This window comes from Pygocentrus nattereri, chromosome 22 (assembly GCF_015220715.1).
Source record: "Pygocentrus nattereri isolate fPygNat1 chromosome 22, fPygNat1.pri, whole genome shotgun sequence".
In the NCBI taxonomy this organism is placed as follows: domain Eukaryota; kingdom Metazoa; phylum Chordata; class Actinopteri; order Characiformes; family Serrasalmidae; genus Pygocentrus; species Pygocentrus nattereri.
Window position 1 is genome coordinate 20736616 of NC_051232.1, and position 23077 is coordinate 20759692.

General features: G+C 38.2%; 1 protein-coding gene across 4 annotated transcripts in view; it reads left to right on the plus strand.

Annotated features, from left to right (window-relative positions):
- The first annotated feature begins 5234 nt into the window (after positions 1-5234).
- rbpms (RNA binding protein, mRNA processing factor) overlaps positions 5235-23077 on the plus strand; it is a 47749-nt gene continuing 29906 nt past the window's right edge. For all 4 annotated transcript variants that reach the window (XM_017719279.2, XM_017719280.2, XM_017719282.2 and 1 more), the window contains exons 1-4: positions 5235-5566; positions 16738-16815; positions 17304-17342; positions 22070-22132. In XM_017719279.2, coding sequence (XP_017574768.1) covers positions 5507-5566; positions 16738-16815; positions 17304-17342; positions 22070-22132 — 240 coding nt within the window. In that variant the 5' untranslated portion in view covers positions 5235-5506. The remainder of the gene's footprint in view (positions 5567-16737; positions 16816-17303; positions 17343-22069; positions 22133-23077) is intronic.

Below are 23077 nucleotides of genomic sequence, written 5' to 3' on the forward strand. Positions count from 1 at the left end.
TACATACACCAATGTCCGGAGGTTTGTAGACACCTGATCCTCCAACATTTCTTCTGAAATCAAGGGTATTGATAGGGAGTTTTTATTTTGTAGCAGTAACAGTCTTTACTCTTCTGAGAAGGCTTTACATTAGATGTTCGAACATTGCTGTGGGGATTTGATTGCATTCAGCCAGAATGCAGTGAGGTCAAGCACAGATCATGGATGATTAGTCTGTATCACAAATCCTACTCCATCTGATCCCAAAGGTGTTGTATGGAGCTCCATCACACCCGAGAACACAGTTCCAATGCTCCACAGCCTAATACTGGGGGCTTTACACCTCCCTAGCCATTTTTTAGGGCTTTCCTCCTTTAATTCACGAACATATAAATCCCCTCAGATATGTAAAAACCAGTTGTTAAACAGTATATAACATACACCATATGGGCAAAAGTATTGGGACACACATCTTAATCATTCTGTTTAGGTGTTTGGTTCAGTCCCATTGCCACAGTATGTACACCTAACCATGCAGTCTGCCTTTACAAACATTTGTGAAAGAATGGGTCATTCTAAAAAGGTGACTGGATTTGGGTGTGCTACTGTAATTGTGTCGCATCGTTGCAACAAGATATTGCCTAGATATTCCAAAATCAGCTGTGAATGGTATTATTAAAAAGTGGAAGCATTTAGGAACCATAGCAACTTATCCATGAAGTGTCAGACCATGTAAAGTTACAAAGGGTTGTCAAGTGCTGAGGAGCACAGTGCATACGTCAATAACATCAGAGCTCCAAACCTGCTTTGACATTAACATCAGCACAAAAATTGTGCACCGGTAGCTTCACAGCACGGGTTTTCATGGCTGAGGAGCTGCATGCAAGCCTTACATCACCAAGCAAAATGCCAAACGTCGGATGGAGTGGTGTAAAGCCACTTGATTCTGGAGCTGTACAAATGTATTCTGTGGAGTGATGAATCGCGCTTCTCTATCTGGCAGTCTGATGGATAAGTCTGGGTTTAGCGAATTCCAGGAAAACGTTACCTGCCTCACAGCAGTGTGCCAACTGTTTGATGGAGGAGGGATAATGCTGTGGGGTTGTTTTTCAGGGGGTGGTCTTTAGAGTCCTTAGTTCCAGTGAAGGTAGATCTTAGTGCTTCAGTATATTAAGACATTTTGGACAATTGTATGTTTCCAACTTTGTGGGAACAGTTTGGGAAGAACCTTTTCTGTTCCAGCATGACTGAGTCCCAGTGCACAAAGCGAGGTCCATAAAGTCATGGCAGGGTGAGTTTGGTGTGAAAGAAAGACTGGGTCTCACAGCCCTGACCTCAACCCCATCAAACACCTTTGGGATTAACTTGAACAGAGATTACAAGCCAGACTCTCTCATCGCGTCAGTCACTGACCTCACAAATACTCTTCTGGATGAATGAGCAAAAATTCCCAAAGATACACCCCAAAATCTTGTAGAAAGCTTCCCAGAACAGCAGAAGCTGTTATAGCTGCAAAGGGGGACCACGTCCATATTAATGTCTATGGATTTAGTATGAGACGCTAAACTAGAAGCTCCTGTAGGTATAATGTGCCTTTGATCAAATCTTTTTCCCTGCCAGTGTGTACCAAATGTAATTTTTAATACTTTCATTCATCGATACTTTTAGAAAATCCCATCTTTGGATGGGAGAGCTCCAGATTACAATGTGAATCTGCACTAGGAAAAATGAAGAGATACTTACAGAAAGTGACAAATCCCCCAATAGGAAAGTTTAAGTTTAGCCACATGCCAATATTCATTAAAGTGAAATGTCAGTGAAGCCTGAATTACATTTTCCACTCAAATCAAACGCTTCAGTGTAGAGACCACCATTTAAACACAGTTCAAGCATTTGGTCTTTGGGTTTCTGCTTTATTGATCCGTTCATATTCTCTTACGCTTGAAAGACTACAGTTAGTTTGAAGTTCATACGGACTGACGTGTTCATTTATAATTTATATCTGAGTGACCCGAAAGAGGATGAACAAAAAAAAACATTATTAAATCTAAGTGTCATTTTAAATGTATATACACCTGTTAATACTTTATTCTTTCTGCCCATCTTGTTCCTCTCTTTCTTTCTCTCTCTCACTCTCTCCTTCTGTCTCTTTACTCTATATCTCCTTTCATTATTTTGTTTCTGTCTCCTTTTCTTTTTGTCTCTCACTCTCACCCACACACACACACACTCTCTCTGTGTGACTCTGTCACCTGTTAAAGCTTTACCATACTGTTTTGAAGCAAAAGGAAAGAGTGGATTCCTGTGCTGTTTGAAGGAAGAAGCAAAAGAAAGACATGACATTTTTCTCCCTCAGATATTATATGATCCAAATAATTCATATACTGGTCATCTATACACATAAACAAAAATAGAGGTAAAAAGAACATATAGCTATATATGTATTTACTTCTGATTTAAAGTTGTTCTTTTAGAGGTACAAGGTTTCAGTAAAGATAGTGGAAATTATATTTAGATATCTATTCACTGAAAAGCTTTATAAATGATAAAACTGAATAATGCCTGGTTCCTCTGTATGAAGATGTTAACATTTGGTGGAAATAGTCACAGATAAGGGCCACTAACAGAGACACGTGAATCAGAGTCAGGCATGATAGAGTGTACAGGTTCGTTAAAGAGAGTCTGTGTTGAGCATGTTCTCCACTGTCTTCTTCTTCTTCTTTCGGCTGCTCCCTTTAGGGGTCGCCACAACGGATCATCTGCCTCCATCTTGCCCTATCCATTGCCTCCTCTACTTTCACACCAACCATCTCCATGTCCACCTTCACTACATCCATAAACCTTCTCTGAGGTCTAACTCTTCTCCTTCTACCCGGCAGCTCCATCTCCAACATTCTTTGCCCAATATATCCACTATTCCTCCTCAACACATGTCCAAACCATCTCAACCTGGCCTCTCTGGCTTTATCTCCAAACTGCTCCACCTTCACTGTCCCTCTGACCTGCTCATTTCTAATCTTGTCCAGCCTTGTCACTCCCAACGAAAATCTCAGCATCTTCATCTCCGCCACCTCCAGCTCAGCCTCCTGTCTTTTAGACAGAGCCACAGTCTCCAAACCATACATCACAGCAGGACACACTACTGTCTTGTAAACCTTCCCTTTCACTCTTGCTGCTATCCTTCTGTCACACATCAGCCCTGACACCCGTCTCCACCCACTCCATCCTGCCTGCACCCTCTTCTTCACCTCTTTTCTACACTGTCCATTGCTCTGGATGGTTGACCCAAGATATTTGAAGTCATCCACCTTTACGACCTCTACTCCTTGCATCTCCTAGCATGTTCTCCACTGTAAGCCATAGTAAAACTACAGCACTGTAACTCTGCAACACTAACAGTGTAACACTACTGCACTGTAACTCTAGAGCACTAACAGTGTAACACTACTGCGCTGTAACTCGAGAGCACTAACAGTGTAACACTACAGCACTGTAACTCAAGAGCACTAACAGTGTAACACTACTGCGCTGTAACTCGAGAGCACTAACAGTGTAACACTACTGCACTGTAACTCTAGAGCACTAACAGTGTAACACTACTGCGCTGTAACTCGAGAGCACTAACAGTGTAACACGACAGCACTGTAACTCTAGAGCACTAACAGTACAACATTACTGTGCTGTAACTTGAGAGCACTAACCGTGTAACACGACAGCACTGTAACTCTAGAGCACTAACAGTGCAACACTACTGCGCTGTAACTCAGGAGCACTAACAGTGCAACACTACTGCGCTGTAACTCAGGAGCACTAACAGTGTAACACTACTGCGCTGTAAGTCGAGAGAACTAACAGTGTAACACGACAGCACTGTAACTCTAGAGCACTAACAGTGTAACACTACTGCGCTGTAACTCGAGAGCACTAACAGTGTAACACACTCTCTTTCACTCTCACTCCCTTCTTTTCTCTCTCTCTCTCTCTCTCTGTCTTTCTCTCTCTGTCTCTCTCTCTCTCTCTCTCTCTCTCTCTCTCTCTCTCACACTCACTCTTACTTTCTCTCTAGCTGTCTCTCTCTCCCCCACATATAAACTTCATGAAGTTGTAAAAGTGCACTAGAGTTAATGATGTACAAACCTGACCTCCCGGTTCATGTATCTCTGTTTGTGTGTGACTCTGACTCTGGATCAGTGAATGAAGGCAGTGATGAGGAACTGGATCATGTTTGTGTGTCATGAGCAGCTGGAGTGTCTCCATGTCCACTCGTCTACATTAAGTGGGTGGGTGTATGTACGCAGGAGGACTTCTCTCTTGCCGCACCTACCACAGCACTCACTTTGTCCTTTGTCCTCCATGCCTTCCTTTCTTCTGTCTGTGACTCAGACGAAAAGAATGTCATGTATACATATATATGTGAACAAAGATCACCAATCTTAAACATTGATGGTGGAGGGGTACATGCAGTTCCCACAGAAAGCTTTTGTTTTTTTGGTTCACCAGTATTATATATAAAAGCTCTGAAGACGTGTACATGGTTTTGGATAGTAAATAAAATGGTTCTATTTCTGTCACAGACATTCTGACCCCTGGTTCCTATCACCACCACTATGAAGACACCCAAGTCGGTAAGTTTCTCAAATTTCTCAGCCATTTTTTTCAAACCGTGTCACTGATTGATATCTTAACCTCTGAATTATGTTGAAAGAAAAAAAATGAAATTCCCCATTAATGTTAGAATGTCCCGACCTTTTCAAACATCTTGAACCAATAAACAGGCCGAACACCTTCACATTCAGGTATCCACCTTGTGCAAGTTCGATAACAAGGCCCTAAGAAAGACACAACAAGAGCAGGAAAGTTGGTTAATGCTTAATCCTGTGGCAACAAAATTTATACAAAACTGTAGCGGACGAGTTGAACAGTAACTAAAGACATAAACCTTTGTGACCGGGAGGTTTTCTTTGTGGTTCTTTTCATTCGCTTGAATGAAACTTTCCTCCCAAGAGTTGCTGCGTAAAGAATCGTTGTTTTTTTCCCACCCCTATTCCGGATAAGTCCCGCCCTCTCCGCGCTGGGATTGGTTAGTTTCCTCCCTCTTTCTACGCTAGAATTGGCTCCTTGGTTCGATCCACTAGCCAATCCCAGCGCAGGAAAAGCAGCACGAGTGTACACCACCAGCCAATCGCGGCGCACTAGGGGCGGGACCAAGACGGAATACGGGTGGGTAAAATGGGAGAAAAAACCGTTACGATAGAGCGAATTCATCACTCGCGAGCGTTCTTGAGGCACGAAACTGCTGCGCGACAAAGACAAAAACACCAGAAAATATCTCCAAACCTGAAAAAACAACCACTTTCTCCTCAGAAACCGCTCGACGTCTGAGAAATATACGAACGGAGTATATCATATTTTCAAATGAGTGGAAGAATATCGACTTAGTCGACGACGCTTTAAGATAAATTTGATGACTCGTTGTAACGGTTAAAACGGTCACTTCGGTCTCTGACAGCGGGAAGGCTTGAACAAGATGAACAACAAAATTGAAAAAGAAAACGAAAGCAGTGAATTCAGCAACCACGAGGAAGAGGTGAGACTTCAACTTTTGTCTTTCTCTCTCTTTCCCCGTGTACTTTGGTTCAGAAAGCCCCAGGTGAGATGCTAGTTTCAGTAGGAAACGACAGTATTTAAACCGAAGCATTTAGCGGTAACTGGGTTGTGGTGGAAACCTGTAACCAAATGGCGATGAACGGTGGCTTAGCCTTTGCTTTCTGACCTCCAGTGGGTGAGAAAGCCCCAACCGAGATGCCAGCTTTAGTTTTTGAGCTCTAGTATTACCTCAGTGTCATCCTTAGTAAAGTATCTTTACTAAGTAAACATCTGATCATGACATGCCATCGTTAGTAAAATATAATCAAAAACAGCATTTAAAGTAAAGCTTCACCTCAGTTGTCTTTAATAAAGTTGCTTGTGCAGCTATACGAGACCATATACCAGAGACAGGGCTTTCTCTCTCCTCTGTCTTCTCCACTGGCCACTCCAAGTGTGAACTGAGGCATCTACATCAGTAAATATACCAGAAATAACATTATTTAAGGTAAAGGTTTGCCTCAGTCTCAGTTTCTGCTACGCACAGATAGGTTAAGTACGTTATGGTGAACAAACAATATTATTTAAGTTGGAACTTTACAGTGTCCTGCATATCTGAAATGGACTATTGCTGTAAAGCTGTAAAGCTTTGCTTTCTTTTCTAAACTTCTGAAATGAAGTGTCCACATCAGTAAAAGGTTAAGAAAATGTATTATATAAGCTAAAGTTTTTTTTCTACATCTGAAAGGCAGGATTTTTGTAAATCTCCAACCAGAAGGCCACTTTTATCATAAGTGAAGATTTATCACGGCCTACAGCTAAAGTGGTTTGTTATTGTATACCTGTAACCAAATGGCTATAAACAGTGACTTGTATGATAGCCTATTTAATAATAGGCCAAAAACATGGAGTATAAGAAATAAATGTAACTGCATGCTGTATGTTTGGAAAAGTCGTAGCATTGCCAAGTTCAGATTGCTGGAATGTTATGTCATTATATGTCATATCCAGTTTTTTTAAAATCCGGTATCCAAGCTGAATGTTTATTTGGGTATCCGTGTTGAAGTTGCTCTTACATCAGATAAGCTGCAAGGAGGTTTCTTGGCCGTTTGCCCAGTGTTCATATTAAACTCTTTGTAGAAGAGTTTTGCAATCAAACACTGATCAGATTTCCAAATTAAGAGCCCAACTATCAGCTCCCAGTCATTTACTTTGGCTGGGGCTCTGTGCTTTGTACAATATCCTGGTCTTCCCTCAAGAGCCAAAAGATACTGGAAGTGTCCGTGGAGTTGGATGGCATCCATTTGCACTTTATTTATTTTGGGTTTAGGATCGGTTTATGTGGCCTCGCCAGACTGCCAGGTCAAAAATTTCATGCGTGGATGTGGTCATGTAGTACCACGTTCCTGCCTTTTAAGCACTCATTAGCTTGATTTTTGATGTGTTTGAAGTAAAGCATGTTGCAATGGTTGAGGTGTAAATAAAGTCATTCAGAGTAGTTTGATGTGAAATGGGTATTTGTAGAGAACCATCCAGCTCTTTCTTTACAGTGGTCATGACAGGAACCAGAGGTCATGATGTCTACACAGTATAGCCATTTTATTTGCTGTCCAGAAACACCAGTCAACCTATATGTGTCCTGAGTTTTCACATTTTACTCTTAATAATGCTAAAATAGCCATCAATCTGAAAAAATAAGTTTTCTTCGTAGATGATTTTGCCTTATATATCTGTTACATCCTGCGTGTACCTCTGCACCATAAATAGATAAATACAAAAATACGTTTTAGGCCAGAATCTTCTAAAAAAAAACACAACAGATCTCTCAGGCATCAGGCAGTGTATTCATAACCATTCAATGTGGTAACTTTTATGGGGAGCTTTTAGAGGTGGATGTTCGGTTCCTATCACCACCACTGTGAACGATTCTGACTTGGTACGTTTCTCTAAAACGGAGCATTTAAAATCAGACCACTCTGAATTACTGTTTAATAATGGATGCAAATCGGTTCCTTTGTAATATTGTACAAAATGAATCATAAAACCAGTTAAAACCAGCCTGTATTGCAATCCAAAGGGGGTGAATGAACAGTTTAACTATAAAGTGAATGGTTTTCTTGACTTTAGAAGTGCCTATTCCTCACAGAATAGAATAAGCCTTTAGCTTTGATCACCTGGTGAACATTTTACCTGAGCTTGGCACCTTTCTTACCTTTTTTAGGACAAGGTCAAGTTGCTTCAGATACATGCATGTCCTTCCAGTTGCACAGACATGCCACATTGTGGGCCAATGCCAGTATACGATATTGTTTTATGTACAATGCTGATACATGAACATTTATAAAATGTCATAATTGGTTTTATGTCTACTTGGACTAGTATTACAGAGAAATATTTATTTGTCTAGGGTTGCAACTGCAGTGAAATAAATGAAATGCAGATATTTTAGAGCAGTAGCCCAGCACCATCTTTGTCCATACAGGGCTCAGCAACCCACATGTTAGGAGGTGCTGTTTTGTCGTTTCAGCAAAAATCAAAACACCTTGGAAGCCACAACATTTTGTGTCCATTTTACCATTTTGGCTGTAAATATGTCTCAGTATGTGCTAATATGCCAGTATAGGCAAATAAATTTAACATGAAAGAAAACACAGACTTACTTTGCTCAGCTTTAAGCAAAAGTGGAGTTGTTTCTTGTAAAAAAGCTGAAGTCAAGCCAGCTTCTTGTTACAGTTGTCCCATTCCAGCAGATGAATGAGAAATTTGAACAAGCAGCTGACTTCAGCTTTGTGACTTTTTAGTGCATGACAGTTTTTTATTGCAGATTAAACATATCAGGAAACTTAGCTGCAGTGCTTATAAATGCAGTCCATTCATCTCCAATTTATCCATGTTCGTCTTAAATCTTTCTTTTTGTCATTTTGTTAGCTACTAGTTAGGTGAGATTGTTTTCTGTAATGCTATGGGGACCAGAAGTCCGCACCTCAACCTTCAGGGTTACAGGATGAATTAGCAGTTCTACATTACTTCCAGCATTTAAAACCATTTATTCCTAAAACTGTTTGAACAATCAGCAGAGCTTTATTTTACTGCAAAGAGGATTATTTTATTTTTACCTACAAATCTAATTCTTCTTTGGAGCCACAGCAGGGCAGTAAAGGGGCCACGTGTGGCTTCGGACCCACATTTTGCCGACCCCTGACCTAAAAGATTAGTATGAGCTATTAGTTTAGTTTACTGATTTGATTCTGTTTGATTCATATTTGAATCAAGGTGAACACAATAAAAATACAAAATTGTCCAGAGAGGGTTTTTAAAAATTTTTTATTTCTTAAGACACAATAGGTACCCACAGAACACACAAAAATAACAGCAGATAGATGCTTATTAAAATAATATTATTGTTGAGTTGTAATGGTACATAAAGTGAACCAGTCTAGACTGAAATAACGCCATGCTCTGTGATTCTGTCCAGTCTTATTGTTAACATTCATTTTTGTTTTTTTTGATCACTTTGATCCCTGAGTTCTGAGTAGCAATGTGTTTGGTATCAAAGTAATTATGTTCTTCTCCTCAATTTCCAGGCAATTCCAGCCAATGATTACTTTCTTTCCAGCAACACAGGATGACCAGAATCAAAACATCTGTGTTGATCGCATCCAAAAGAGGAGATACGGCTGTGATCAGCTTCTCTCTTGTAATCAATACCGTCAAACAGTATTCATAACCGGCGTGTGGGTGTTTGTTTAGATCGAAGGCTGGTGGTTTGTGGCTTGTTGGATGCTGTTTGAGTTGTATTTTCACCCGGTTACGTCCTGTAGTATAGGCAAGCGTTTGAGTTTTAAATAGTGCGTAACAGAAAAAAACCCAAAAAAAAACAAAAGAGAAGAAAGAAAAAACAAAACAAAACAACCCTCAGCTGCGTCTGTGGGAATCTTCCCCAAAATGTCACTCAGCAAATAAGGTCCTCTCTCCTAGTTAGAGCTGAAATTGAATAGTTATTCTGGTGTCTCTGCTGACGATGGTGGGTCATGTGACTACACTGACCTTTATGAGATTTTTTTTCCTCACTGGAAAAGAGATCTTTGACGGCCATCGGACAGGGCAGGACGAAGTTGATCCGGCAGATATTGTTTATGCGTTTCCCAGTGTGAGGTTGTGTGCGTGGGGGGGTGGGGGTGGGGGGTGTATATGTATGTCTTCCTGTACTCCATGGTTTTGACCCCTTCTGTGCAGCTAGACAGTGGGGGAGGAGGGCTGGATGGGGTGCGGATATCTCTGTAACTGTAAGTGTTGACTGTGTTGTGGGAAATGTGTGTTTTGTACTGTTTTATACAGCATCAAGTGTAATTACTCTGGTATTCAAGGCAGCAAGCCATCCATAAGACAGGCTAATAAACACCCCAAACACATAGTGGATAATTAAAGAAAACCTGAAACGCAGACTATTTTCTGATATTCTCCATTTTGGAACAATAAATGTGATAAAATAGCCTGTAACTGGCTGCATGTTTTAACATTGCTGCGCTCAGAGTCAAAGTTCAGTACATTTAAGTTTTTTGCAGCTCACTGCTGGTTTGTTTGGCTCAGGGTATAAAAATGACTTTGTTCAAGGTATGTTTGGTATGTTTTAAGGACTGCAGTGATCACTGCAGCAGAAGCAGTAGGGGTAACCTTTTGGTGTTCAGTCTACTCCTGTGTTCATCAGGAGTTGTGGCAAGCAGTGGTTTCATGCGCAGAATGATGCAAGTTTTTCTTTTTCTTTTTTTTGCTGCGAGCAGTGTGCCACTAGAAACATGTAAACAATAAACTTCTCTGTAAAAACAAAAACACAGCAGAAACATTCCACTCTGCCTCAGTTTTGCATCAATTCCAGTATCAAACAAACTTGCATGGCCTAATTTGTTCTGTTGATATGTGCGAGCGTTAATACACAGCGAGCACTGGCGACTCAAAATTTCACTAATGCAAAGATATGATGTGCAAATGTAGGTACAGTCCAAAAAACCAATAGAAAAACTGCATCTATTCATCTAAGGGAAAATGTAAAATGAAGATGCTTAAATGTCTATGTGTATCACAAAACAAAGCAATATGAATAAACTTGATATCTGCTTCTTTATGATTTCTTTACAAATTTGAATTTAACCAATCAGATCGCTGATGCTTGGCTAAAAATATGTTATGTGATCCAGGTGCCAAAATTAAAAGCAAATCTTTGTTGTTATTTTATTGCTCTGTCAGTGTATTATTATTATTATTATTATTATTAACAGCAGCTTTTGCTGCAGGAACTATATGACAGTCTGTAAGGAGTGAAATGTTAAAACAAGCAGATTATGTCCACAGTGAACTGCTGATGCACACTGAGAAAAGCACACACAGGTTTAATATGATTTGAGATTAATATTCAGTTCTATTTTTTTTCCCGGTACTGTATCAAAATCGCTACCCCTTTAGTAGTGTGAAATGTTTAAAGATCACAGTATTACATTTTTGACATATCGCTCACCCTTAGGATCAGTGGGGTAATGGAGCAGATTGTTGTGTAAGTTCTAAAAGCTTAGCCATTTTCTAAGAGTGCATTGTATCCCTCGGTGTCCCTGTACATGTCAGCAAGCGGGCAGATGCTGCTCTGCATTTATAATATGTCTCCTCTAAACTACTCTTTGCCTCTCCACCCCTCAGATGTCCCAGGTTTATTTTTAAAACCGCTGGGGGAATTGTCATCTTATCTTGGCCATTTGTCAGCCGACGACAAGAGGTATTTGAAAAGACAACAAGGCTTAGCGTCAAAAACGGCTGTCGGAGAAAGTGTCGCTACAGAGAAAGAGAGAGAGAGAGAGAGAGAGAGAGAGAGAGAGAGAGAGAGAGTGTCTAAAACAAAGTGCTTTTATTGCTCTGAATCTTCAGAAGTGCCTCAGTGACAGAAAAGGAAAGTGCTGCAGTTTTTTGAAAGGTCTTCGGTTTGTCTGTCTTCTCTCTTGATACGGTTTAAACGACAGGAGAAAATTAACGCGTTGACTCTTCTTTTGTACTGTAATTCATTTTTCTGATGAAAATATTGATATTCCCCAAAACTACTTCTGAATTCTTTCAGGGTCATGAACTCATAGTGTCTTGATACAGCTTAACTTTGTTTTTCCTCTCTGCTTTTTGCCTTTTTCTGTCTCTCTCTTTCTCTCTCTATCTGCCCCTCCCCCTCATCTGTTGGTGCTGGCTGATGATATGAATAGCAAGCATTTAATTCCATGATAGCATTCAGTTGATTTAGAACATCATTTTCAGTGAAGTAAACTTTTCACAATTTTGGCAGAACGGTAAAGGTCAATGAAAACATTCAATGAAAAAAAACCGCAAAAGGTAATTTAAATCTTTTTATTAAGTTAATAAGTGGCCCAGCTACTAATCTGTAAATCATGCTCAAAATATGAATGTGTTTCTTGCAGCAACGCAGTGTCTTCAAAAAAAAAATAGCCTATACTTTCCTGGTATCCACAAAAGAAAAAGAAGAATATCTGGTACACTTGAAATCAGCAAAATTGTTTCAGTCAGACATCAAACACCAGGTTTGTGGTACCGTGCTGGTAAGCACCGTCCAGCATGCGAATTACATGTTAAACCCTAGTTTTGTAAGTCAGACTTCTTGCTATGATCAGAGGGTCTGGAGGGTTTTGACACTAATTGTGACTGCTTATTGTGGCCACCTAGTTTGGCAGGAAGAGGCTGTTTTACCGACATGAAACGAGGCTTGTGAGATTGTGTGCAATATACTATTGTCCAATCACGCCCTGTAGCTCTTGTCAATTAATGACAATATCGTGGGGAAGTGCTGGGCAAGCAGGAGCCGCTTTTCCTGAAAAGAGCTGTCACACTTTGAGCGCATCTTATGTGAACGCACTTCAGAAAAAAGAGTCCGATTCTAGGCTGCTGTTATTGAAGATTTCTTTTACTCTAAGTTTAACCTTATTGTTATTGTTGTTATTATTATTATTATTATTATTATTATAATTATGAAAGTATTTATAACAATAACAGGCTGTCTTTTGATTGCATATAGTGTGTTGTAATCATGTCAAAATCAAGAGAAGGCATTCTGTGCATGTAAGACTGCATCACGACTTTAACAAGCATTAACACAGTTTAAAACAGTGAAAACGGAGATTATGAGAGAAACGTTTCTCGCCGTTTCTGAGATTTACATTATCTAAAGTGATTGTGAGTTGCAACAGTTAGAATGTATCAGCAATACACATTACTACTTTCAGTTGGCTCATTGTGTAATATGTAAGTACAGGCACAAAAACAAAACAAAAACATACATGCATGATGAGATGGTGTATATACACTTGAATAAGTGTAAAGACTTAATGCTTCACAAACTTTTATAAACAAATTGAGTAAATTAAACTAAATAAATGGATAAAAATAAAACGAAGTTCCTACTTAGATTTGTTATAAGCCATTTACACAGTATATGTACATTGATGATATCACTGTTACACACTGTGACTTAATGCGTTGAAATGGGTAACTTATATAGCGCATAGCAAAGTACTTATGCACTTCCTTGATATTCTCATAACACCCTGTTTAATTTGTGCTCATTATTGAGGGAACAAAATTTGGACTAAATTTGTTGATTTAAAGAAATATGTCAGTGGCATAAGGTTCCTGTTTCTTTTTTTCTTCCAATTAATTTTTAAGTCTTTGATCCTGTGGTTTACAAAAAATATAGCATCCTCTTTGTTCAGTTTACAGATTGTGGTGACCTAGTGTTTTGAATGTTTTTGGTCAAGTCTTAAGCCAGCCGAGTGTTTCTGTTCAGTGCTTAATTGGTGTAGAGTTTGGTTTATGACTTCATTTCATTCTTCTGAGGTTCAATGTACAGATATTTTAATCCTTTCCTTCTCTCATTATCCCTGTTTGTCTTTACTCATGGTTCGCGCTAGGAGAGAGCGCATGCATGACCTCAGCAACAAAAAGCCCCTTTTATGGTCATGAGTCATAAAGAGAGAGAGAGAACAAAATGAGACATGAGACTCAGCCTCACCACTCAGCTGAGCTTTAGGTGTGTGTTAGTCAGGTGAGTGTGTCTCATTGTGTGTGTGTGTGTGTGTGTGTGGTGTGTGTGTGTGTGTGTGTGTGTGTGTGTGTGTGTGTGTGTGTGTGTGTGTTCATCCAACCAGTAAACTGCAAGGAGCATTAGGTTAGTTCTTTGTCCAGCACCCATTAATTACAAACACTGTCAGTCAGGAAATCAGTAACAAAAGATGTAATCGCTAACATAAGAGTCGGCCGTGCTACAGAAACATCCTAACTCTGAAATCTCACCTGTTTAGTCACCTTGACACCTAGTTTAGAACAGTAGCTATTAAATCATAACCACGTTTATCCTAAGTTTATAATATTATAACTCCACATAAGAAAAGAGTATTACAGAAACATCCTAACTAGAAAAAACTTTCTAAATACTGTTGTAAGTTTAGTATAATCCCAGTGGTGTCCATAACTTCTGTTTTAAGCTTCTATTTCTACTATTAGCCACTCTATTGAAAGATAACGTTAGTGTTTTAGGACACTAACGTTAATATAACAAGTTTACTGTAACTAGCTTAACAAGTTACATTTGTTCGTACTTTCACTTGTGAGAGTGATGGTTTTTTTTTCTTCAAAGTCTCCAGTTAAAAAAACCATCCTGGACGCAGCAAACACATTCCCATCCATTCCTCCTTGTTACCTTTATGTGTTAATGTGGATGAAAATGTATCAAATAAAATACTGCAGCAATGGTGGTGAATAATGAGGAGGCAGAGGCAGTAGCAACATAAACATATCTCACACACCAACTAAAGCCTTAGTAAATGGACTCTGGAACTCGAAGGCAGTGATCCCCTGTGAAAAAGCAGTTCATTACATTTTAGTTTTGTTTTGACATTTCTTTTACAGTGGTAACTGTCCAGCTAACTAACATCTTAACATTATTTTCATGACATGTTAGCATTTCGGCTGTGCGCATATTATTGGCTACTTAGCAATAGACATAACAGTTGATTATTATGTGGCACTACAAAAGACTATTTTGTCTGTTCTGACTAATCAAATCTCAGAGAAATGAAATATAGTGATGCATATTGAGCATCGTAGCAATAATGCCCACCCCTGTGCGGACTCCAGTCCTGCCACTGAAAAGACTGCATTGAATTTACTTGATTCAAATGTGTGTATAATTTTTACATGAATAAAATATATTACTTGAACGTAGATCTTGCCAAAAGCAAACTGAAAGACAAAATTAAGTTTATGTAATACATTTCATTCATGTGGAAACAATTTATACATTTTAATCAGATAAGTTAAAGGCAAAACAGTTTTTTAGCATATATTTGTATCAGAAAGTTCACTGAGGTTTGCTGAAGCTGCACACATTGATTTTTTTGGGTTTTTTTTGACTGTCTTGTGAACAGCATTATACAAATCAAAGTGAATTGTGTGCTTTAAGGATGCACTTTAGTATTGGAAGCATATCTGTATTTGGTGATATTTGCTTACAAACAATATCGGTATTGGACACATGTAGAAATTTGCCCAACATGTAAGAAGAGAAGAACGTTTAGGTGATGCTGAACGTCTGTGCTGAATGTAATTTTGCTGCATATGTAAATTTCATATTTCTCTCCAGTGCTCCAGGTAAAAGCTAATTCCAATTAACTTGTTTTTTTTAATGTTTATGTATCGGCATCAGTAATGGCAGTTTCGGCATTGGCACGCTGTTACCGTATTGGTTTGTTACTGGAGCAGTCAGGGGGTTCATAAAACTAGTGTCTCAATGTCTCTCATGACATGTTTCAATCAGTTTGTTGTGGCATCTTAATTATTTCTCGAGCACAAAAATCCAACTTCCTTTTAACGTTCATTGAGCCAAATCTTAACCCCTGTGGTTCGTCATAAACTAGTTGGTGTAAATAGAGGCAAATGTTTATGTGTCTTTCATAGATAATATAACATTTCTTCAGATTTCATTAAGCCACCTTTACTGAATGTAATGATTTACTTTAGTCCACTGTGACCTCTAAGCATAGAAATCCAGCCCCCTTCATCTTTTGATGAATTGAATATTAACCCCTAAGTTACCTTGTGAGTAGACATTGCAAATGTAGGTAAAGGATTGCTGTGTATGCCTTGTATATATAACTTATTTTCTATATGAACTTTCACCCTTTACTGTATTTAAATTGCATTATTCAGTAAAACATTCTGTTGCTTTCTTTCTTTCTTCCTATCTTTCTTTTTCCCCCATAATAAACAATTTAGTCCTCCTGTCGCTTTTGTCTTTGTGCTCATAGACACAGCACCTCTCCAGCACCCCGCAGCTGTGAGTTCACAGCCATCCAGCCAAGTGCTAAGACCCCTCATGCGACTGTTAGATTCCTCTGGCTCAAACTCACAAAAGATAAGATAGGAGATGAGGTGCTACAAGCTGAAAACTGGCCTATCAGAGCCCACTGTTGCTAAGTTACCTGTGTTTGTTTTGGTGGAATTTTTGGTGACTGATTTCACGCAGGTGTCACATGGCCTCACACATGGAGAGAGCAGAGTGTGTATTGCTGTATGAATAATACCTGTCAAAAATGAATTCTCTGTGTTTTTATTACAAAGCTTTTTATTTTATTTTAATTAAACAAAGCTTGGAGGCAGATAAGAGTATAGAAGATCATCTACTGTTTATTTAACAGATGCGTTTGTGTTTATAGATTCCTAGCCAAGTTCATGATAGAAAATTATGCACACACACTTAAAGGTGCTAGAAAGGGCTGTTTGTAGCAATGCCATGAAGAACCACTCTTGGTTTCAATGAGTGGAGAACCATTTTTGTAAAGCCTGTGTGAATGTGAAGATTTTGAAGTTTAAACAGCCGCCACATCTTGTCAAGATTTTATACCAGTGATTTTTTTTCCATGAACCATGTGTTCATGCTGAGACACATTTAGGAAACTTAACAGTTGTGCAGTTGTGCTTTATAAGCCCATTGAAGTGGTTTTGGTTTTGAATGGATCACATTTTTTTGTTGTTGTTGGGTATCACTGATAGTCATATGCTCAGTGTCAGCCGAGCAAATTTTTTGCCCTTATATCTCATTCTAAGAGAACTGTTTCTTTTCTCCGTCTGCAGGTCCGGACTCTGTTTGTCAGTGGCTTGCCCTTGGACATAAAGCCGCGTGAGCTTTATCTCTTGTTCAGGCCGTTTAAAGTAAGTTACATGCTGTTTTCCACACATTGCTAACTCTCCACACCAATTACACTACATTAAGTTTATGAATTGATGGGATTCATCAATGTCATGTTACAGAAATAGTTGGTTCTTTGACCAGATCCAGTGACCAAATGTCTGTTGATGTGTTGTTTGTTGATTTCTGTAATGGCAGTGGGAAGTTAAGTGGGTATCTGAGCAACTGAGGAGGCTGCTCATTTGAAATATAATATCTGAATGGTGCAACTACTTTAATCCCTGATTTAAAAAGCAAAATGAGTACTTCCTGGTTACTGTTTGATACTAAATGTCACTAAACATAGGTTGTGAATTGCATTGTATTTCAAAAGTGACTGAGATGTTGTGCATTTTTATAGATTTGTAGGTTCAGTGCTGTCTGGGAATATAGAAATATATAGAAATGAACCTTTAAAATAAATAATGTCCTAACAATAAAGTGTAATGTTTGATTTTTTTTCCTGTTTTAGGGTTACGAAGGCTCATTGATAAAGCTTACCTCAAAACAGGTGAGACAAAAATCCCTCACAAAAATGCTCAAATGTAGTAGAATCCCCAGTGTTCTTTACCACCATAAGTCCAACAGAACACAAATGAACACAAGGAATAAATGCTTCTCTGGGGATTTTTGCTGTTTATTTTAAAAGCCTGCTCTTGAAGATTTACCTTCAATTTACTTCATAAAGTTTAGTACCAGTCCTAAGATGACACACCTAATCCTGTCTTCAAAAGACCTTGACTAGCATGTGCAGGTGTGTGAGATTGAGACTTGATTTTTTTTTTATTTATTTAATGGAGGGTCTTCTCATTTCAAAAAAGTGTGGCATTGAATTTACTTCAAGAATGTGTATTATTTCCACGTTAACAAAATATCACCACTGTCGGAAGAAAACCTCGTATCTCTATTTTTGTCGTTTTTCAGTTTCTGGCATACCTGGAATTCTGGAATACCTGTTGCCCTTTATATTGTGTGTAAATTTCATGATGAATGGACCAAAAAAAAGGGCCCAAAAATGTCTGGTTCCATTGACTTACATTTAAAGTAAAGTAAGTCCTCTCCTGTAAAGTTACAATTTTGGAGATGAGGTTTTGTTCCTACAACAGTGATATATTACATCAACTTACTATTTACTTTGCACAGTATTTGACCTGATTTGTCCTCTGCCCACAAATTCTTTCAACAAAGTTATAGTGTAGATTATAGTGTTTTTGATTGGTTTTGTCAAAAACATTCATTTAAATTGTGTTATTGATTTAAATAATATTTATTTTGTATGTGCTTTCAAGATCACACAGTAATGATAGCTCAAGTTTTTTTCTTATGCTAGCATTAGCATGGTAGCAAGTTCATTATTGTTTTCAAACTGCCTGATTTCAATTTGCTACAGTAACACATCTGACACAACACAAAGTCTACCGTCTTCAAGTGGAATTCCATGTCATTTTACCAGCATTCTGTAAAGCTTCTCCAACATGAAAAATATATGTTTATTTAATATGGAAAAAGACAAGTATGTTTGAATCAAAAGAAAATTAAGTGCAGCATTGTTATTTAGTGCAGCTGGTGGCAGCTGTCTTGCAATACACTAACACAGCAGTTTTCATTGCCATTGCATTTCAGCTCAGCTTTGTGTGTTTGTACTGCAGCTGCTTGACTGTTTCTGTTTTGACTGATAAGTCCCTACTGGGAATTGATGGATTGACAGAGTGCACCATGTCCTGCCGTTCTGTAGATGGAAAGTTTCCTTTTCTGTTGTCACTGATGTGCTTGTTTATCCTCACTTGTGTAGCTGCTGTAGAGGATCACATTTAGACAGTAATGCCACAGATGCTTCAGATATGAGAATTAACAGGCTGTGTCAGGAACAATGGAGTCAGGGGTTGTGAGTGTGTGTGCATTTGAATATGTAGTACTGTAGGCATGATAATGATTGAGAGTGTTGTGTGATACCCATAGCAATGAGAGAGAGTGAATTAGTGTGTGTATGCATGTATGTGGCATGAGAGAGAAGATGGGTGATACGTTCAGTATTGCAATGATGGCCTCTTGTTAGCTAGATCCCATCCTATCACATGATGCTCTCAACCTGAGGGGATGAATGTTAGCATGTGAGATACTTGAAGCTTCACTACATCTTTTCAAACTGTCGCTAACACCACATCATTAGACTGCTCGACATGCTTGAAGGGGAATCTTAACGGCTAATTCTGTTGAGTCAGCTAGCAGATGACTGCCTTGGCTAGCATCGTACTGCGAAGTGTTGGGGTGGGGGTCGGACCACCCAGAGAGAAAGAACAGTGCTCTTTGGGACTCAATGCCCGTGGGTGCTGTGCACAACAAACATTAAAAAAATAACAATTTTGTTGGAGATGGAGGCAGATCTTTAATCATCTTGCAGACTGACAACTGGTAACTGGTTCAGCAAGAAGGTACATTTTCATTCATTGATTGTTTAAATCAAATTAAATCAGGTAACCTAATCCTGTAGCTCATATTGTGTTCAGTTCTGATTGTTGGGCGAATTACTGTGTCGTAAGATCGGCAGTTATATTAGGGCTATTAAGCAATGAAGTATATTAAATACTGTTGATTTCAGAAGCGTGTTATTGCAAAAATTCACTTAAATGAGACTTAAATTAGACAGATGACACTTTGTTTGTAATAAAAATGCAGTTGGTTGGTGTTCTTTAAGTACTGACAATATCCACAATATGCCCAGAAGTGTGTATTGTGATGTAATTTATTACTGTAATAATAATAATTATAATAATAATGATAATTTTGTTGGATTGCCCACCCCAACTTTCTCTTCAGCTTAATAATTGTATTCAGTCCCTTAAAATGCAGGCTTTTCAGTTATTAATCAGAAAAGACTTAATATTCAGTAACTATTATAAAATTGGTCTGAATATTGTGAGATTGGGGTTTAAAGGGGTTAAAAACATTTTTGAAGCCTACAAAAAATCCACCATCTTCTGAGCTATTTATACATTTGCACTGAGTGCCAGTAACTCCCAGTTCATCTTTAATAGACTGACAGCGTCTATTTTTGTCTCAGAAATGCCCCTTATCAACCCAAGAACATAAGGAAGTAGGAGCAGGTCTCACTTCCTGTGGGGAAAAAAAAGATCCCACTGGAATGTGAGAGTTTTATAGTGGAGAGCCGGTCAGAGGGGAACAGTGGGTGTGTTTATGACCGGCTGTTTTCTTTGAGTGCACCAGTTGTGTTTTGTCTCGTGTTGGCAGCAGTGTTATGGCACAGAGCAGGAGAGATGACAACAATAATGTAAATCAATTGATTCCAGGCCTCTCCAGAGAGGCTAAGCTATCTCCATATATAGCAGTAGGTTTCAGAGCTGCTATTTATAACTGCCCTGTGTTCACTGTCTAGGCCCTGAGTGAGTGAGGGTGAGAGAAAGAGATGTATATATGCACTCTAAAAAAAGATGTATTATGCCTAGCTATTAACACACTTCTGTGTTACCTATTTTAAGATGTTTTATGCTCAGTATTTGTTAAAATTAAACAGTGGAGGGTATTGGCTGGTACTGTATACTCAAATCCATGTATTCAGGTAAACTTTTGATGGATTTGTACTTTCCTATTTTTTATATTTTCGTATAGTACTTATACTTCCATCCAATAATAATCTATGTTTTCACTAAATTTACAAAATTAGGTCCTAATTTCTGTGTCAATTACTTTTAGGAAGTAGCATCATACTTTAAGAGTCGGGGAGACTCTTTCTTAAAAACAGAAAAAGAGTTATTTTTTGGAAAGATACTTTTACTGAAGGGTGGGCAGTACGCTGTGGCTGTGACCAAAATACACCCATTTGTGTTTTAGGGAACTTTTATGTACGTTGGCCATTTTCCTTTCAATGTCGGAATTGCAAAATGGAATTGTAGAGTGATTTAGAGGAGTTTTCAACAATGCAGTGATCACCATCGATCTCTACATCAGCTGAATTAAAGTACATTGCCAGTCTCTTTTTTAACAGAGGACAGAATGATGTTAGCTAGCATTAACAGTGGCTGTTGATTCTCGACTCTCATAATTCTATGGCAAAGTAAAATCTGTAAAAGTCAAAGATCCTAACATGCCTTCTGCTAGCTGCTCATCATAAAACAGAAGCACTGAATGTAGGTTTCTGCAGTTCAAAAGTGTCTGAATTCATTAAATGCTTCACACATATATTAATATTTTAACATTAACTGTTTTGAGAAAGTGAAAGAGTGAGCATGGAAAGAAAGTGTGTTTGTCTGTGAGCGAGAGAATGAGTAGAACAACAGCCAGTTTACAGTAACTGTATAAACTGCATTGTAACGTGTAGCAGAGTGGATTGCAGCTCATTATGACATTTTCTTATTTTATTTCTTTATTTTTTTAAGAAGTTAATTTTTACACAATATCGTGATGCATATTAGGGATGAATGATTAGTTGTTTTTATATAGATATAGCCAATTTAAAGGTGTAATTCAGGGCAGCCAATCAGAACAGAGATCATTTACGTACATCAGCCTTAAAGGCCCAGGAACAAAAACAGTCTGTTAAGTTGTATGTTATAAAGAAAGATTGGAAATCTGGGCCCTGTAATTTTATCCTACGTTGTTCAACTTTGTCGTAAGTTGTGAGTGTAGAAATTTAACATAATAATGCAGAGCTTGTTAGTGACAGTGTACAATACACTACATTCAGCAGACATTTTTAAAGTCTAAATAAAGCATGTATGGATCTTCTTAGGGAAAAAAGGCCTAGAATAATTAACAGAATAAAGTCATATTTACATCACAGTTACAATATTGGTCAGGAAGATTGCAATTAGATATTTTCCCCAAATTGTTCAGCCACAACAAGTAAAGTGTGCCATGATATTTGCTGTGCTCCTCTTAGCTAACTCAGTAACCCTCTTCTCTCTTATGATCTCATCCCATCTGCTTGTCTGTAAAAATGCTGAGTATGAGTCTTCAAAAGCCCATATGAATGTGGAAGTGGAATAGCAGTGTTGCTCTTTCTTTCTAACGTCACCCACTTTCTCTCACTCTCTCTCTTTTTCCGAATTCCTGAATTTCAGCGCTGGTGAGTGAACTCTGAATGCCCCCTCCCTCCCTGCACATTTCTGTCTTTGTTTCATCACACAATGAAGGCAGAATATGCACGAGTCGATGGACTGTGAAGGACTTTTCCTTCTAACTCTGTGTTCTTTCTCTCTGTCTCTCCTTGTTTTATTGTAGCCGGTGGGGTTTGTGAGCTTTGACAGCAGATCAGAGGCAGAGGCAGCCAAGAATGCGCTGAACGTAAGTTTAACATCATCTGAATGTAATTTTACTGCTGAGTCTGACTGAAAAGGTAATGTAACTTTACTGCAGTTAGAAACAGTGAATTGAGGGTGTGTGCAGTGTTGACTTTGCCAGGCCCCCACTCTAAAACAGTGGTCTACAGGTTAGTGCATGTGATCATTTTGGTGTCTGTGAGATATGATCACCATGCCTGTGGAATAAAATTATAACTAATTTTTTAAATATAAATTTTAATTTTAATTACATTTCAAATTCTGTACAATTCTGTTTAATCAAAGCCTTGTGGCCTTATCACCACACACTGTTCTGAGGCAGTACTGTAACTGTTTAATATTGTTATTGTTCATTTTTATTTTACAATGTACATAAAATAATTTTTATGTACAAATGACAATATTTTATATATATATATATATATATATATATATATATATATATATATATATATATACACGTGTGTGTGTGTGTAATATTGTCATTTGTACATACATAGAAGTGTCTTATTAACCACAGTTATGAATGCAGTTATCCAGTGTGCCCCAGATTTCTCACCCACACAGAAACAACAGTGAAGACAAACATCCAAAAAATCAAACAACACAGACATACAACAACTACACAAAATACAAGATAAGTCCTGTACAAAGCAAAGAGTTGATAATAAATATATAGTGCTGTTTGTTGTTGTATTAATAAAATTTTTTATTAAAGTATAATTTTAAATAAAAACAAGCTAACGCACCCTTTTATGTACAAATTCCTTGACAATTTCCTTGAGAGCAATGAGGCTAATGCTTTAGCATTAGCTTGAAACCTGTCACTAACTTAACATAGTTACTTAAAATGGCGGTTTATTAAAAGGAAAAATATCTGAAAAACCTGATAAATACTCATGACAGAGAACTACACACATATCCCTGGACTATATATGTCATTGTTTCT